This window comes from Egretta garzetta, unplaced genomic scaffold, assembly GCF_000687185.1.
Source record: "Egretta garzetta isolate BGI_Z169 unplaced genomic scaffold, ASM68718v1 scaffold280, whole genome shotgun sequence".
Lineage (NCBI taxonomy): Eukaryota > Metazoa > Chordata > Aves > Pelecaniformes > Ardeidae > Egretta > Egretta garzetta.
Window position 1 is genome coordinate 1,018,669 of NW_009258219.1, and position 18,987 is coordinate 1,037,655.

Genomic DNA, 18,987 nt, shown 5'->3' on the forward strand with positions numbered 1-18,987 from the left:
CTGCTGAAAAGAAGAAATTATTTTTTTTTCTGCTTTCTAACTAAAAATTCAGCTGCAATCCATCTAATTGCTGAGAAGTAAAAGCAGGTTCTGCAGATTTTGAAGCCTTTTAGATATCATTCCAGTGGTGGCTGCTTGGAACTCTGCTATCCTGTGAACAAACACATTGCCAGTTGGCAAGGTTTTCTTAAGTGAAACAAGATCCTTTGTACCGAGACCTTTAATGACTATGGAGCATGAATGAACGCAGAATCTGATCACTTGGTAAAAATATATACAGTTCTGCTGCCTTACCTGATTCTCTGTGGAGTGAAGTGTTAATGATGTATTTAATTGAAGCCTTTGATGCGAAGCCCGTTACAGGGGGTGAATGAACTAGCAGCTGCACTGTGCTTCATTGTGAATGCTTGCAGAAAAGAGATAAATCTTGGTGCCCGTCTTCTCTGGTACAGTGCTCTGTTTCTGTGCTGAGCTTCATTTGGTATCCAGTCTTTTGGGCTTTCTTCTTTTTGCTCCCATTCTAATGACAATTTAACAAAATCCTTCAGACAAGACCTGAAAACAAAACTGAAAAAGGGTGAAATTTAACAAAATGCCTTAGACCTGAGGAAGTCAGAGAATATTCAACTACCCTGTTAAAACAGAAGAGAACACTGTAGACATGTGTAAGACTTGGCCTGTTATACTGTATTCAGGCTCATTTCATCAGAGGAATAGGTAGAAAAGTTAACTTGTGGTACAAGCACATTGAAGAGATACTGCAGTTCTCAGCAGAGCTGCTCTTTTTTAGCTGTGCTTTGGTTTCTTCGTCATTTATAATAAAGGCGAGCAGCTTCTCTAACAACTGAAGACATTTGCAAATGCTGGTGGATTTTTACTGGAAAAAACATGTTTGCAAACACAGAAATTATATCTGTTTTTATCCTCTCTCATCTTGGAGATGCTCTCTGGAGAAGGAAAGGAAAGGGGGAGAGAGGCTTGATTCTGTACTGGCTTGGTGTCAGTAAACTTGACAATTGCGCAAGAGCAAAATCTGACTTGCATGTCTGTGTATTTCTGGCCATCCATCTATGCTCATTGTAATCACCTTGAGCATGAAGTTTTTTGTTTCCCCAGCAATAGAATCTTATTGCCTAGCTAAGCCTTCTGTCTTCAGCTGAATGACAATACTAAAATGACAGTGGAAAAAATTATTTCTGCCTAACAGCTGTCTGGTGTGTGTATTTTCCTCTATCTACCTCCCTCCCTGTGCTGTTCTTCAGTCTGTCTTTTCCTGGTCTTATATCGTTGACTTCTAAATAGATTCCAGAGCTCTTTGGCTAGCATTCATTATAGCGAAGGGAACTACACAAAGGTTCAGTGTTGGCAGCTGTACAACACACAGTAGTTGTTACCAGTATAATAACTGTCCTTATGTTAGCAGTTGTAAAGCTGGACATATTGGTGTGATTCACTCAGTCTGCTCAGAGAGTTAATGGATTACAGTAATTACTTCAGTCATCTCTGTTTTGGTAGGGTTCCTTGGTGCCCCATTCTAATGCTGATTAATGGTGTTCTAGAGAACTGTAAATGGTGCATGCGACTGGAAATAGCAGGAAAGAGCGTACAACTGCTTCAAGTCTTGGTGCTGAGATTAGATTAGATTAAATTTTTGCATAAAAGACAAACAACATTTGTTTTAAAGAAAAGATTAAAGAGTCAAGGCAGAGTCAAGGCAGTCCAGAGGAGGCAGAGTGAAATGTTTTTAATATAAATTTTTGTCTTCTGGGTTTTTTTTACTTTAATCAGTCTATTTTATAGCAACAACCTCACCACCCCTTCCCTTCTCTCCCCCAGTTCTACTTAGTGATGAGGTATTTTCAGTTTCCATGAGTGCTTGAGAACAAGCCTGGATAGTCAGTGGAAGTCCTTATAGCACAGCAATTGTATTTAGACATGTGATGGTATTGCTAGGTTTCAACCAAACTGGGGTGTTGTGTAAAGCAAAGATAACTGTGTTGCTTGCATGCTTTCTAGAACGTAGCTTTTGATGGTTTGTCTTTGAAAATAGTGCTGTTAAAGCCCAAAGTTATTTGTAGCTAATACATTTCTTTCAACACCTATTTGCAGCCATCGTCATCATGTGCTTCATGATCAAGAAGTTGACAAGAGAACGTGTGTTCCCATGAATCACCTCTGGGAGCAGCAGGCCCCCTATACTGTGTGCAACAGCTCCCTTTCCGAATATGGTGTCTTAGGTATGTCTCGGGGTAATTACCTGGCAGATCTGCTTATGTTTTAATAGGTCTCAAACAAGCTGTAGGAACTAATGACTGCTAATTAAGAGGAATTTTTTTCCAGTTTTGCTTTAATGTGGTTAATCCTCCTGGCGACAAAGTTTTACTTTGTTACTTGAGTTTGCCAAGCCTCAAAACAAACAAACAAACAAAAGTCTCATTCTGTTTCAAAATAAACAAACTCTGCCTTTGTTGTATTTTGACATTCATAGCAGTTCTGTATCAGGTGGGAGCCAGGAATTGCAGAACAATTGTTTGGGCTGCTTAGAACATGCTTGTACTTTAAAACTATAAACTGGAACACTTAAGCAGCTTTTGGTGGAAAAGACACAGAATATGCTAGTATTGGTCTCATTAGTATTCAACAAGAAATTACATAGTAATGACAGATGAGTTTCAGAAAATAACGTAGCTATACGAGAAGCCAAGGTCAGCAAGAAAGAGAATGTGGAAAAAAGTTGTAAAACAGTTATGTGAAACAGGTAGCAAAGCTCTCCCTCTCAGGTTCTGGCATCTCTTAAACAAGCATCGTAAGCAAGTTTTACAATTAAGGGATTAAGTTGAAAGAATCCATCTGTTGTGGTTGATCTTGGCAGTGCTGGAACATACACCCAATACCTTCTCAAAAGGGGAGGAACTGCCAACAAAATCAGGGACACTTTGTAATACAGATATAAAAATCCATCCTGGCCTTATCTGAACTGCTGTTCTGAATGGTGCTATTTCAAGAAAACAAATTCTTGTTAGTGATAGTATTAATCATAGTGAATTATATTTTTGGTACTGGACAGACATTTTACTTTCAGCCGCAGAGAATAGATAACCTCACTCTGACATGATGAGGGTGGCAAGAGAAATGTGGACCACAAAACAAATATATCTAATAATTTATCAAAAATGTTATTGATTCTATGGAAGAATAATGAAATATTGTTTCGTATCCATTTCAGAGCTAGTGTAAGGGAAAAGGATGAAACATTGTAGTAGATAAAGATGGTGAGTGATAGCTGCTTGCTTCAAAGTTCCATAAATATTTGATCACATGGTCATTTTTACATATGTTGTGGTTTAACCCCAGCTGGCAACTAAGCCCCACCCAGCCGCTCACTCACTCCCTCCACAGTGGGATGGGGGAGAGAATCGGAAGGGTAAAAGTGAGAAAACTCATGGCTGAGATAAAGACCGGTCAATAGGTAAAGCAAAAGCCACGCTCACAAGCAAAGCAAAGCAAGGAATTCATTCCCTGCTTCCCATGGGCAGGCAGGTGCTCAGCCATCCCCAGGACAGCAGGGCTCCATCACACATAGCGGTGACTTGGGAAGACAAACACCATCACTCCAAACCTCCCCCGCTTCCTCCTTCTTCCCCCAGCTTTCCATGCTGAGCATGATGTCATACAGTATGGGATATCACCGGGGCCAGCTGGGGTCAGCTGTCCCGGCTGTGCCCCCTCCCAGCTCCTTGTGCCCCCCCAGCCTCCTCGCTGGTGGGGGGGGGGGAGGGGAAGCAAAGGGCAGCAAAGGCCCTGGCTCTGTGTCAGCCCTGCTCAGCAGCAACGAAACCATCCCTGGGTTATCAGCACTGTTCAAGCACAAATCCAAAACACAGCCCCATACTGGCTGCTGTGAAGAAATGTAACTCCATCCCAGCCAAAACCAGCACAACTTATGCTACATGTGACATGAGATTTTTTAGGTATTTTTGTTAGCTCTGTGACAGAACTAGTGTGAACAGAAGTTTGCATCTGTATAAGCTAATATAGTAACATGTAAATGTAAACTCTAAATAGGAGAGTACAAAAGAGGATGTGTATAAACATAAGAAAAGTAATTGGCATAGTTAAAAAGCAAGAATTTAATTTCAGAGAACAATTTTTTGTTTGTTTGTTTCCAATTTTCTATGTTTCTCACAGTTTGCGCTGGGGTTTCTTAACTTACATTCAAATGATATATCCAAATGTGAAAGTGACAAATGTCTGGATATGGTTGAAATCTGGTTTTTTTCAAAAATTATGGCTCAATAGGTCTAGGAAACCTACTGTTGATATGGTGTGAAGGGCAATTCTTATTGCCACAATTCTTTAACAAATCAACCAAGTGGGCCCTCCTTCTTTCTCTTTCTTTATCTCATCCTGCTACTGCTCTTCCCCCCTCCCCAGCAGCAGAAATGTGAAAGTTGATTTAATAACTTTCATTGAATGCAAGTAATAGGGCAAATATGGGTTTGTTCATACAGTGAAAACAAGAGTTCTGTACAATTCTGCTTCTGCAGATGTGATGACAGGTTCTTCAAAACTGACAATATTGATAGTTTTAATTACTAAGAACTTTAAATCCCTCATGTCTGAGATGTTTTCTAACAGTAAAGGAGATTAAATTGATAGAAATAGTTGATGAGTGATTTTTTTTTTTTAAACTAAAAATGCCATGTTTCTATGTTGAAGTGATTTTATAATTAAGTTCCTCTCTCTTGCTAGCTTTTACTTATCAGCCTTTTCCTACATGTTTACTCTTGTGTTTTGTATCCATAGAGAGAGTGTTGGGATAAGCAGCAGTGTGTGAACACGTCTCTTCCAGTTACGCCTCTCAGTCAAAGAGGAGCTATTAGAATTAGAATTGTTACATGTTTGGCTGGTAACATCACTGGGTCTCCTTTTTAGGACATGGAAGAATAAGTGAACATTTGCAGTTCAAGGAGTTGATCCTTCAGGATTAGCAAAAAACCCCAGCACCATATTTTTTCTAGTGGCTTTTTCTAGTACAAAAGCCTGCTACGAGGACTGGTTTGGGATTAGTGCCCTAAAGTATTTGGTGGGAGGGTTGTGAGAAGGTATAAAGGAAAAAAAAAAAAAAAAAAAAAAAGGTGTTAAGAATTTAATTTATGACTGTGTTAACTTGCAGCACCTCAGAAGCATTTTGGGATTTCCCTTAGTTTCTGTGAATTAGAGCTAAGTAAAAATGGATTGAACAGCCCAGCATGGTAAAACTACAGATTATTTCCTTGGCAAGTACATAAGCCAAGAGCTGGCATCTGTTCAGAGCTGTGGGCTTTGCACCAAGTTATTGCTGAGCTGGTTAGGAACACCTGGGGTGTAACTGTTCCATTAAAATGATACTCTGACAAGATTGATTTCACTTAGAAATAAAACAAAGGCAGTCTTGTTAACTTGTAGGTCAAACAATTGCTTATGTTTTGTATACAGGAAGCTGTGGAGTGTGTGTACTGAGGCATTAAATCAGAGTATTTAACAACCTCTGATAAATTTGTTTGGCATCCTATGTCTACTGTTTTTAGCTATTTCCAGATTATTACAGTTTAGTTGTGCATCCACTCATTATAGATTTCCCCTTTTACTGAAACTGAATGTCTGGGATTATAAGTGATGGCTGCGTGAAGTCATTTAAGCAAAAAAGTTTGTCTGAGTTTATTTGCTGATCAAGATAGAGGAAAAAAGCAAAAGTAACTTACAGGCACTCCATGCTGCCTCTTCGGCATTTTTAAAATACTTGAAAGGATCTCCTGTCTCTCTTTACAGCCCTCAGAATTACTTGTGTAGTGTTGATTCTCCACCCAGGAGGTGTGATTCTCTCTGTCACTTTCAGTACTGGCTTTGAGAGGTCTTGAGCTGTAGCATTCCATACTGGGAACTTCCAGGAAACCTCCAGGCATGATAGACTTGGAACTAGTATGCAGTTCAGCAAATTCCTGAACAATGAGACCTGGAGTACAGCTTTTTCAAGGGGGAAGTTCATGTTTAAAGCAAAAGATGAAGGAAAGAGGACAGGTATTGATTTAACCTTTTTTTTTTTTTTTTTGCGATACACTCCTCAGATGAAATATGTAGTATTACTGCTCATTTAGAACAACATATTTTTAAGGTTAGAAGTAGCAAATACAATTACCTGTCAGAAATTGTGTTAGGAAATAGGACAGACTGTAGTAACTAAGGACCAGTGGCATCTGCATGGAGCTCTAAGAAGGCATCAGTCTTTCTGTTTAATAGTCAGCCACCAGATGGGTATTAACTTCACTTTTCCTGGGCTGTGTTTGGGTTTGTGAAAGGATGCATGTCCCTCCATTAGTCCCTGCACTTAGATTTTCTGTTAAACATAGCACAAATCTGTCTTTATAACTTTCCTCATTCTGACATTAAATCCCTGCACTGATAAGCCCTCTATAACCATTAGTTAACATTGATGCCTTAAGTCACTTTGAAATCATATTGAATTAAGCTATAGCCTTACTTACGCTAATTGAAAAACTACAGTTCTTATGACAATCATGAAAAGTGCTGTGGGGAAAACCACAGCATACTATGCTGTGTAAGCTGCCACTTTGCTTGACAACACCTCTTTCTCTGCCAGAGTGACGGAAGAACAGTAAGGGAGCACAGCAGGAACTGGACTAAAAGAAACAAGCATTTCTGCTATGCCTGTCATCTAGGGACCTTAATGAACTTCAGCAGTTAAAACATTAGTTTTGCAACCTTAGTCAAGTGCTGTGTATTTTTCTTTTCTCTCTCCCCTCAGTTTGGAAGTTTACCAAACTGCTGTGCTGGGTCCTGGTCCCCTGTGCCCTGGCGTGCTCTGAGCACTGAGCGACTGCCTAGTGTTCAGGAGCTGGCTGGTGGCTCTCCACCACCCTCTGGGCGTGCAGATTCTTTACCTGTCATTCTTTGAAAGCTGTGTCTTTCAGACTGGTTGTCTTGGCACTGGATTTCCTCACAGCTTAAACCTGTTCTCTGTGTTTCTACCTGTCTAAGAGTTAGTCCTTCAAACTCACGAAGTTTGCTCAGCATTCTGAAGAAATGGTCAGTTTTTGTCTCTGTGGGCCCACACAATAAAAGTTTGCAAGGTCTCTGCTGCAGTTTTTTTAACCCTTTACTCTGGTGTGAGGTTGAGCCTTCATGAGGGGCCTGGGTAGGAACCTGCTCCCATGCAGTTCATGTCCTATCTCTAGAACTGCGGAGTCTTTCTAGCTTGTGTCACTTGCCCTGCCCTTGACTCACCTGCTGCCCCAACAAATCCCTTTCAGGAGAAGCATCTCACCCTCTCCTGGGTTGTTCACTTGCATCTGTCTAGATTACTTTTCACCAATTTTTTCTTTTTCTTTTTTTTTTTTTTTTAAATTTAGCAGTTCAGATCTTGCTCTCTCTGCATGCAGGTAGGAGTCATAATTCTTGACAGACTACCTAGCAATTGCTATAATTGCTCATGTCATAGCTTTAATGTTAGGAACTCTTATTGCCATTTGTCTGGTGGAAAATGAGTTCTGGTATACCAAAGATGCGTATACCACAGACACATGTTCCATGAAATGGTAGTCTTGGCAGAGTTAATTTCAAAATATTAATCAGAATGTATGGATTACATTTGGATATATTTCCCCGATACTTTCATGACTGTCGGAAAGCTTACAAAAAAGTATCCATGTTAGGATCACATCTTTCAGTGCAGTTTTGTCACCTTGTGGAGATTATTAGCACAAAGTGGGCAATAAGATAAGAAATGAGAAGTGACACTCTTTTTTTCCATGTAAATTTTAGGGGTGATTTTGGTATATGAAACAGAATGATGTGTGTGTTCTGACGAAGTTTTAAATATGAATAGAGCTCCATACTTTCTGAAAAGCACCGTGGTTATTGATAACTCCAAGTGGTCAAGACCTCAGTTCGTTCTTCTCTAAAAGCTAGATTACCCTATCCTTACAGAGAGCAGCATATGTGCAAATAAGGCTTGAACATATTGCATATTTTCTCAACCATGTAACCCAATCAGTAGAAATGGTCTCTTAATGCTTGTGTAAAATTAGAATGGGATTCAAGCCTATCTAGGGAAATCTATTTTTCAGATACCTTTGGGAACATGCATTGAAGGAGTTGTGTAAATTTTTCCACTGTTTGCATTATGTTAAAAACAATAGAATCACACAAATAAGGAAGACAGAGGTTTAAAATATGTTCTGAAAGAAAGGCCGTTTAGGCAGTCAGGCCAAAGGATTGGTCACCAAAAGCCATTGTCTTTGGTAGTGCGCTGTCATGGTGACTCACAGATGAAAGGCTGTCTGTCTGACTTAGCAGTCACCTTTTGGCCTCTAACTTACTGTTGCCTTTTGGTGCAAACATGAGCATCTGCTGGAGTCATGGATGGACTGTTCAGAGTTCAGCAGTCCAGAAGCCAAGTGACTCAAAGATTTCTTGCCATAGAGATGGTAAACAAAAAGCTGGGTTGGAATTACCAAGGAGTAGACTATGAAGACACACTGTAAGAACAATATGTGAAACTCTTTTTCTCTGTGAATAAACAATTTCACTTGAAGCTCTTGTTGCTTTGTCTCTCATGCAGTTAATTTGTCCCTGTAGCAGTAGCCTTCTGCATGTGGAGAATGTCAAGATGTGGAGCTCATCTCTTCCAGGAAGCCTGAGTTTTTTGAAGTTCCTGAAACTTTCCTAGTTAGAAGAGTTGTAGAGTGGGTTTGATCAGAGTCAGAAACTATAGTTCCAGTGACTTTGGGTTTTATCACGGTTTCATGACAATTTACTGTAGTTTACTAAATAGTGGTCATCACAAAGCAGTATTGGATTTTACTAATACACAATATTTAGGAGGCATATTAGGTTCCTGACTTATGATTGTATTTGGGCTCATAGCCGTCTCTGGGTCTTGGAAATATTAGCCACAACCTGAGGTTTTACAGGTTGATATTTTTGTCCTGTACTCCTGAGAATGTCTGCAAGTTAAACAAGGAGGAGAAACCCAAATTAATGCATAGTGTCTAGACAGGTGTACCGACTTCTCAGGTATGAAGGGATTTCTCTTTGCATCCTAAATGCCAGTCTTAGGCGCATTTTGTGTCTTCATTAAATCTACACTACTATGACTGGGGGTGGGGGGAGGCTGGGGGCCAGTGTGACAAATTAAGCAGTACAGAGATTTTGTTACCAGAAACCATGTTCATTTTTGACTAAGCTGGTTTTGCTGTCAAGCCTGTATTGTAGAACAGCATTTGAGTGGCTACCGTGTCACTGTAAAGAAACCAGGCAAAAATGGAAATTACAGTGACTTGTACATAGCAAAAGCATGAAGCTGAGTTCAGTGTAGATCAATGGTAGCAGGATGGGACTCTCTCTGCTACTTAGGTTACATGTGCAGATCTTAAAATAAAGAAGCTGTAAAGAGATAAGAAATCCATATCAGTCTGTTAGCTCACTCTGAAGTTTCTTACAGTCTTGCAATTACTCAGGAAAGCATTATAACTTGTTATCCTAGCTTTTTAAATAAAATTTTGCAACAGCAAAGCTGGTTGCGTTGTTGGGGTAACCTTCAACAAGCGTTTTCCCATTTTGCAGTTCTGTATTTGAAAACAGATCTTTATATTCTGTGCAGAACTTAAAAACTTCAGCTTAAAACATATTTATCCATCAAATACTTATTCTCTCTGTGTAATGAATCAGTTTTCTCTCAGTCAGAACTGCTACATCCAGAGCATTGTTGTTTACTGAGAGCTTTAACTTTTTTAGTTTTAACTATAGGTGTAGAATATGAGCACTCCAGGCTCAGATATATCAAAGTGTCAAAGGAAAGTATGAGCAGAGATCAAATATATTTTTCTATTATTAGATACGTTTAGGTGTTCACTATGGAACGTGGTATAGAAAAATACCTTAAATTTAAGTGTGGTCATTAAAGTGAGACAGGTACATTGCACACAGCTAGGTTTTCGTGTTCTGATGCGACACACAATTCTGCATTTGTTTTAAAGCTACACAGCAGAGGCCATGCGGCACTTGCAAACACCCTTGCAGTTTTCTATCTTTTGCCTTTGCAGAGCTACTAGGAATCAATTACCTAGCTTACATTTCCGTAGCAGTTTGATTTGGTTTTATTTTCTCTCTTTGCCAATCATCTCCCCAGGTCCTGTTGTAGAGCTGGGGTTTTATCATGCTGCATCAGATGTCTCAGTGAGAGCAATAATTCATTTCTGCCTTTTAAGAGATACCCATGGAGTCTGTCAAGAGCCTTCAGTTATGTTTGGGCCTTGACAAGTTTTAAGAGCAGACAACAAGCTGCCTGGCTTGCCCTGTGCAGAATACCTGAGCTGCTGTCACCCGGGCTGCTGCTGTACGTTTGTCCCGCTGTGTTAACCTGACATGGCTGAGGAGGTGGGAATGTGTGGCCCTTCTCCTCTGTGTGGAGTTGACGACTTTACAGTTCAAACAGCCCAGGTTTAGGGAAATTTCTGCACTTATCTGCTACTGTAAACCACCTGAAAACAGGGTTGAGAACTTTGACACAGAGTGGAGAGGAAAGTTACGTCTTTCTGTTTTCACTAGCTGAAGTACTGATGTTGTAGAGTCATTTAGGTTGGAAAAGACCTTTAAGACCTTTAAGATGATCAAGTCCACCACTAAACTATGTCCCTAAGCACCACATCTAGATGTCTTTTAAATACCTCCAGGGGTGGGGACTCGGCGACTTCCCTGGGCAGCCCGTTCCAATGCTTGACAACGCTTTCCATGAAGAAATTTTTCCTAATGTCCAATCTAAACCTCCCCTGGCACAACTTGAGGCCATTTCTTCTTGTCCTATCGCTTGTTACCAGGAAGAAGAGATGGATGCCCACCTCACTACAGCCTCTTTTCAGGTAGCTGTAGAGGGCGATAAGGCCTCCCATCAGCCTCCTTTTCTCCAGACTAAACAACCCCAGTTCCCTCAGCTGCTTCTCATAAGACTTGTGTTCCAGACCTCTCATCAGCTTCGTTGCCCTTCTCTGGACACTCTCCAGCACCTCAATGTCTTTCTTGTTGTGATTGTCCTCCCCACGAAGAGCACTTCCGGTCTCCTCTCTGCCACTGAGGCAGAGACCTAAGGGGTCCTTAACCCTGCCAAAGAAAGGATTATTTACCCAAGTCCCAGATGTGTCTCCCATGCACCTATTATGTTCAAGTTTGTTTGAAGATCCGAAGATTATGATCCTGTCTAAAGACTGAAGATTGATGTCACCAATTTTGTTCAGCACCTGCATATGAGAGGGAAATAAAAAAGACAGTGTTGTGCAGGCCTGTGTAAGTAATAAAATTACCAAGTAGTTTCTTGAGCTAGTACTGGGCTGTAAGTAGATTTTTACAGGAAAAGATGCTACCAACCTCAGTGAGCTCTCAGGAAAACATCACACGAAAGTCTGAGCTAAGGAAGAGGGTTTAGTTCATTTAAAAACTCCTATGATACTTAAACATTTAAGGAAAGGTTTGAAGGATTGGAGTCAGTATTGGCAAAAAGGTATTTGGTAATCTTTTTTATGGAAAAGGTGCTACTGAAAACTGCATGATTTATAACAGAGTTACAAAGATCCAGTTCACGTTCTCATTCTGGTTTTGTTTTAATTTATTTTTTTTTAATGAGAAATGAACAGAATTCTCAGTAAGTCTGTTTCTTTTCTAATTCTCCTACTTGTTTGGTTCTCAGGTTTTGAACTTGGCTTTGCTATGGCGAGTCCCAATGCCCTGGTGTGCTGGGAGGCCCAGTTTGGCGACTTCCACAACACGGCACAGTGTATAATAGACCAGTTCATCAGCTCTGGCCAGGCCAAGTGGGTTCGTCACAATGGGATCGTCCTGCTCTTGCCACATGGAATGGAAGGAATGGTGAGGGGCGGCTGGCTGGCGTGTGCGGGAAGGAAATGCTGGCTACCTTGCCTTCCTCTGCAGCTGTGAAAGCTGAAGGTGTCTAAGGGATCCAATAGTAATATGAAACTGGGGGGATGAAGGCGCTGTTTAGCGTGTTGGACCGCTTCAGTGCTCCAGAAAAAAATGTAGATAGATTGATCGGTGGGAACCAAAGAAAACTGAGAAATATTTCTGAGCTCTTAGCTTTGTGTCCTTCTTAGTGGTGTGTACGTTTTCCCAATTTTTTTCTTTTTTTCTCTCTTTTTTTGTATCTTTCATCATTAGTGTCTAGCAGTACTTGCTTGGTTTTATTTTGCATGAAGTATGTCTGTGTAAACTCTGTACTAAATTCACTTGCAATGAAATGATATGGAACAGCTTTAAAACTTCTTCAAAAATCATTGATATTAGGTAACTTTGATATAAGAAGAAATTTTTCTCTTTCTGAAAAAGAAAATGTTTCCACTAGCTGTTGCCTCTCTTTTCTTTGGTGGCTGCTAGAAGTAAGTAGGCAGTGTCTTAGAGGAAAGGGGCATGGGCAAGCTCTGTATATAAAGTTATATGACGTTCATATCAGCAGTAGAATTGTTCTTTAAATCTTTTCAAATTATTTTTAAAGGTTACATGAACATTGTGTCAGGCTAGGTTAATTTTCTCCTTTTCAAATGCATTAACAGTCATGAATTGATGCATGTACGTTCTAGTTTTCTATTCAGAAAAGCCTAGTATGTGCCACATTGGCAATCTCCGTCTGTATAAATGCTCTAGATCCTTCACTACAAACTGCATCATTTCCATTTTCACAAACAATTTAGTTTATTTCCATTCAATTATAATCCTGTCCTGATATACTGGGGTGCATTCATATCTTATGAATGGCTTTCCATACCCATTTGTGTGTAAAGAATAACGGGTCTGATGTTGTTCACAAGAGTTTTGATAAATTCATTTTTTTTAAATGACTCCTGAGGTGCAGCCTGAATGTGCCCTCAGCAGGAGGTGTGATCCTCTGCAGGGAAGCACTCAGCTGAAGGGAGCTGCTTCTCTGCTATTTACAATACAGTTAATCTTTCTTTTCTCTTAGCCACTTGGCAGCTAAGATTTGCCCAGATCTTCTGAAACACGCTTATTTTGCTACTAGTGTCAGGTGTTTTACGAATATTTAAGAATTCCACCAGGCTGTTGAAATCCGTTATCTTCCCAGAGGAGCTTTCCATTACAGGAGTGTTACTGTCTCTATAACTACAGTGTTGGGGACAGAATGATTTGGGGAAGGATTTGTAATGGGATATGGATCCCTTCACCTCTAGGTCATGCATTCACAGGCAAGCTGGCTGTGATTGAAAGACTCTGCTGCCTAACGGCTCCTTGGGGACTCATCTGAAAGTAGCTAATGGATTCGGTATAGGTCTCGCTGGATAGGTGGTCACAGTAGAAATAAACCCTGCCCCATCCCACGCAGCAGTTGCTGGCAATCTGAGTGGCAGTGTCAGCAGAGAAATCAAAGATGGATGTGAACATTGAGGCTCTGGACTGAGGTTGTTGCTGGGGCAGCGTATGTGTGTATGTCAGGGAAGCCTCATGCGTCTCTCCTGTAATTGTTTGCTAGCAACATCTCCATTTCCAGCATACGGAATTCAGTGTGCTTGGGAAGCACTCTATGTTTGTACGGCTATAGATTGTTACTTAGCATAAGATTTGATTTACAGCAAATAGATGTATACAGCAGAGGTATTGCAATATTGGCCTGGTACTATGCATCATAGTTTTGCACAGTTTTGCTTCTTGTTCTCAAGTCCTTACCCGTTTATGACAAGATTATTTGGCACCTCACAAGCGGAGACAGACTTCAAAAGAGTAATTATGCAAGGCACAGTTTCTGGTTGTTTGTGTTACTCCTTTGTTGCCAGTGGAGTGTTTTTTCCTTTGAATTCCCTTAGCGCATGGAGTGGAGTGAATCCTGCACTTGGAAGCAGGGAGGATGATGTGTTGAATCAAGGTGGACTACTAGCTCTCAAAATAATGAATGATTTTGGAGATCATACATTAAGGTTTCAATGGAGGAAGTTATAATGAGAGACATCCATATAAAGAAAAAAGCTCTTTATGGGCATTGTTAGCTTAGGAGCCATGGAGAGATTTGAGAGATGTAATAGTTTATGTCTTCAGGCTAAACTACCTTGCAACTGTCTCCAAAACGAAAGTCCTTCCTAAACGGTAGCTGTCACTTAAACAAGCAAAGGCTGCCAGCATTGGCAATAAGTAAAAAAGCACACTGCATCCTTGCAGCTTTCTCTCATCCTTTATAAACAAGGACATGAGAGGGAAGATAATAGATTCTGTCACATACAGATCCTTGTTTCTGATATTGTCTGTGACTAGCATGCATGTTTTGCTAGTGTAAAATGGATCTAACAGTGTCCACTAAAAGAAATTACCTTGGGTGCTGCTAGTGAGACAGTGGATGTGAGCGTTCAGTACTGTGACAGAATGTAAAATATCTCCCAAGGAGGCAGAAATTAATCCTAGGTTAGTTTGCAGATAACATGTACATGTATTTTGATCCATTTCAGCTGAAGCATTCGCCTAGGCTATATTGTCCTGTACTAAACAATGAGCAATGGTAAGAGAGATCCTGAGCCTGCTTGTTGTGTTGCTAATATAGCAAAGATAGTCAGCAGCTAACTTTGTGTTTGCTCCTGTTCAGCATGCAGGTGTGGTTTGGCCCAAGGAAGCGTGAGTCACTGCAGTACGCTGAGGTCCGCAGTGCTTCTCCTCCTGACATTCCTCCTGCTCCTTTTTTGCCCTGCATTAGTGGTCGAGTCCCCATCCCTGGAGGTATTTAAAAGACGGGCAGATGAGGTGCTTAGGGACATGGTTTAGTGGTGGGATGGCAGAGTTAGGTTAACGGTTGGACTTGATGATCTTAAAGGTCTTTTCCAACCTAGACGATTCTATGATTCTATGATTAGCAAGGTCATTCTTGTGCCCACATGGACCTACTGCCCTTTCACTGGTCTTCATTGTGCAGCTATACTAAGGCTAGAAATTGCTTGCAGCTGGTAAAAACATTGGAAATCCATGTAAAACCTGATCTTCTCCTATGAGAACAGTTTACGGAAGACAAAGAATTGCAGTCCTGCGGTGCGTCCTCTCCTCTCTCTGCTGCCGCCATTGATGCCTTTGGCTGGGGGGCAGGTGTGCAGCCTGGTGCAGAGCTTCTGGGGTGACAGAAGGTGCTTATGGAGTGAGTGATCTAGATGGGTGTCTAACTGCTGATTTGGCTTGTTAATGTTGTTTTAAATGATACCTTTACCAGGGTCCAGAGCATTCATCAGCCAGGCCTGAGAGGTTTCTACAGATGAGCAATGATGATTCTGATGCTTATCCAGTAAGTAGATTTGTCAAAGGCCATGTCCTTTTTTTGCTCTTCACATCTCAGAGATATTTTTTTGTAAGAAGCATCCTTTTAGCTAGGTACAGTGGGTTAAGATTTAGCTTCAAGAGTTGGTGTAGCATTCACTTGATCCCAGTAAAAGTAACAAAGTATGCAGTATGTGCTGCTTCATTTCAAAGCTGAGGTCATATACAATTAATCTCTGGCAGCATGATCTTTTTATGGCTGTTCCTCAGGGCCAGTGATTCTGCTTGTTTATATTGCTGTGCATACTGCAAATAGGTGTCTCTAGCTAATTTCTAAAGAAGGCCAAGTGAGACTACTCCTGGCTTTTTGCAGTGGAGCTAAATTGTACTCCTGGGAGCATGAAAATAAGCAACTTCTAAATTTGATTTGGCTAAGACCTTCATACACTGGTCATTCATTTCTACAGATAAAGTACATAGCTCTACAGGATACTGGGCATCCCTGCTGCAGATTTCCTAAGAAACACTGCTATACATTAATTGAAAAGCCCACCAATTAAAAAAAAAAGCAAAATAAAATGGATGCTTCAGTTTTGGCCCTGAGTTTGTTAGCCCTGGGGCAATGGTAGTTCCAAAGCCATGTCCCTCCTTATCTAAAAGTGATTTTTGTCAGTGTACTGTCAGAATAAAGACCTGTTAGATTGACTACATTTAAGCACTGTCAGTTGCACGTAATAAGCAAGATACAAATTTTATCATGGAAGGTAGGAGCTCAAACCATGGACCAGTTAGATGCTGTATCATTCTGTAATGAGATTATTGTACCTATACCTATATATATGCTTACCTAACATATATGTACATAGATACGGATTAAAAAACTCCCTATATTCATAACATACATAAATATAAAACATATGAAATTTATGTATTAAAGTAGTATAAGAGGACAGGACATTCACCAAAAAATGGGAGAGAGAGTTAACTATACACTCAAAAAATGAATTTAAGATTCTTTCAAAGGGGTTCTATTTTGTGTCTTCCACCTACTGAAGTCCTAGTCCTCCTCACCCTTCCTTCCTGGACTTCCCAGCTTGCTGAAATTAGTGGAAGCTTTTTGCCTTTATTTGCATACATTTTTAGGAAGAATTAGAAAAAGAAGAGAATGACTTGTAGGGATGCATCCCTTAGCTAATAGCATAATCTCAGCAGAGATCTGCTGATTAAGGTTTCGTGAAGAAGGGAGTTGCTGAGAGTCAGAAATAGAAGGATGGCTTTCAAGCCTTTTTTTCTGATCTTTTAGACATTTTTCTGATGCCTTTAATGTCTCTCTCAGGAGTTCAGTGAGCAATTTGAAGTATCCCAGCTGTACGAATGCAACTGGATTGTGGTGAATTGTTCAACTCCAGCCAATTACTTTCACGTCCTCAGAAGACAGATCTTGCTGCCATTCAGAAAACCGGTAAGTTTTTGTAATGTACTTGATGATTATAGGTATATTAACCCTCACACGAAGAGGGGTCTTTGTTTGCATATGACATACTGCTGAAAATAACAAGAATCATTGGTGAAAAACCTTACTTGAACAGAGGTGTCTTACTTGAACAGTCACTGATTTGCTGGAATGAAACTTAACTCTGACTTACTACGATTCTAAAATCTGATTTTCAGCTTTACTTCCTTCTGGCTGTGCAGACCTTCAGATGAGCTTGTCAAGGCACTATGTAGCTAACAGGTTGCATAACTATAACCTTATTGTGCTTTAACCCCAGCCGGCAGCTCAGCCCCACCCAGCCCACTCACCCCACAGTGGGATGGGAGAGAGAATCAAAAGGGTGAAAGTGAGAAAACTTGTGGGTTGAGGTAAAGCAAAAGCCAACCCACGCAAGCAAAGCAAAGCAAGGAATTCATTCCCTGCTTCCCATGGGCAGGCAGGTGCTCAGCCATCCCCAGTACAGCAGGGCTCCATCTCGCGTAGTGGTGACTTGGGAAGACAAACACCATCACTCCAAATGTGCCCCCCTTCCTCCTTCTTCCCCCAGCTTTCCATGCTGAGCATGACGTCATACAGTATGGGACATCCCTGGGGCCAGTTGGGGTCAGCTCTCTTGGCTGTGCCCCCTCCCAGCTCCTTGTGCCCCCCCAGCCTCCTCGCTGGTGGGGTGGGGTGAGGAGCAGCAAAGGCCCTGGCTCTGTGTCAGCCCTGCTCAGCAGCAACGAAACCATCCCTGGGTTATCAACACTGTTCAAGCACAAATCCAAAACACAGCCCCATACTGGCTGCTGTGAAGAAATGTAACTCCATCCCAGCCAAAACCAGCACAAATCTGCATGTCTAATTGCCAGAACTTCAAAAGCCTAAGATACAACTGTTAGATGTTTTACTGGTTCATAGCCTGTGATTTGATTTTGTTCTCAAAGAGAAAAACAGGCAATGGTTTTTGATAACCTTTAAACAGTGTTTAAATCTTTTGAATAATTTTGAAACTTCCTGGGCTTTCAAAACAGGAAAAAAAGAATTTACCATTTTTATTATTCACATTAATTTGATCTGTAGCATATTCAGTTTGTGGTTTTTTTATGAACAGTGTTACAAATATTTCATATAATAATGTAGATAAAGCAGCTCCTGAGTGTTGGAAAAATTTCTGTCTTACAGCTGATTATTTTGACACCCAAGTCACTGCTGAGGCATCCAGAAGCTAAATCAAGTTTTGATGAAATGGTGTCTGGTAGGTCACCTTAAAGTGTTATGGACAAATAAGTAGCTATATCAAGTTGCATGTCAGATTGTGAAGAAGAGAACCTGCTCTGAAGAGTTTGCCTTTTCCTTTGGCGTAATTTCTGTGGAGCTGCTCTAGTGAGAGTCTGCTTTCAAGTATGGATTCTTAATTTTAACAGGCTTATCTTGTAACCAACCATTAATCCTAAAGGCAGCAGAAAGTGCATTCCCCTCTCTGCAGGGATGTTCCCCTCAGCAGGCTTTTAGGTCCGTCCGCTCTTTTTGTCTTCATAAAAAATTGAATTGTTCTTTGTACTGCCCCCCCAGATTTGAGGGATAGGTTGTAGTTACACTGTGCCCATTTGGAAGGATGAGGGGCCCATTTCTTCTCCAGTGATCTAAGGTGAGATCAGTGAGTTCAGAGCTTTAGGCTAGCACCCTAGCTGCTGTTGGCTTGCCATCAGTATTAAGAGATACGTAGCAACTGCAGAGGTAATACTGGAGTGATTTGTCTTACCATGCACTGGTTGGAACATGTTAGAGTGGCATGAAGAAATGCAGTGAATTGTAGTGAGTGAGTGATTAGAGTGATTAAAGAGGTTGTTCAGAGTGAGAAGGTGTGCATGGGTGTGGGGTGTCTGTCTCCAGTTCTAGCGGGTGTCTTGACTGCTGTCAGAAAAGAGTAACTGCTCAGTTTTCTAAAAGCAAGTTGCAGTGTATAAACATGCTTAAATATTGCATTATCTCCTTTTGGTAGGTGAGTAAAGTTTGCTTCTCAAGCGAAGACATTTGCTGGTTTTGATTACTATTTAAAAGCTTTGTAGAATGAGTCAGATTAGAAATTCTGCAGGGATTCTGATTTGTTACTTTGTCTTGGGAGTCCCCTCTACTTCCAGCTAACCCTCAGTAGTGGCCAAGCTCCTAATTAACATCTAATTCTGATATACTTTCATGTTCCTGCT

At 40.8% G+C, this 18,987-nt stretch overlaps 1 protein-coding gene across 2 annotated transcripts in view; it reads left to right on the forward strand.

The window, feature by feature from the left end:
* Window positions 1-18,987, forward strand: part of OGDHL (oxoglutarate dehydrogenase L) — a 49,328-nt gene that overhangs the window by 27,362 nt on the left and 2,979 nt on the right. For both annotated transcript variants that reach the window (XM_009634642.2, XM_035889367.1), the window contains 5 exons: window positions 2,110-2,237; window positions 11,741-11,919; window positions 15,260-15,331; window positions 16,640-16,765; window positions 17,963-18,035. In XM_009634642.2, coding sequence (XP_009632937.1) covers window positions 2,110-2,237; window positions 11,741-11,919; window positions 15,260-15,331; window positions 16,640-16,765; window positions 17,963-18,035 — 578 coding nt within the window. The remainder of the gene's footprint in view (window positions 1-2,109; window positions 2,238-11,740; window positions 11,920-15,259; window positions 15,332-16,639; window positions 16,766-17,962; window positions 18,036-18,987) is intronic.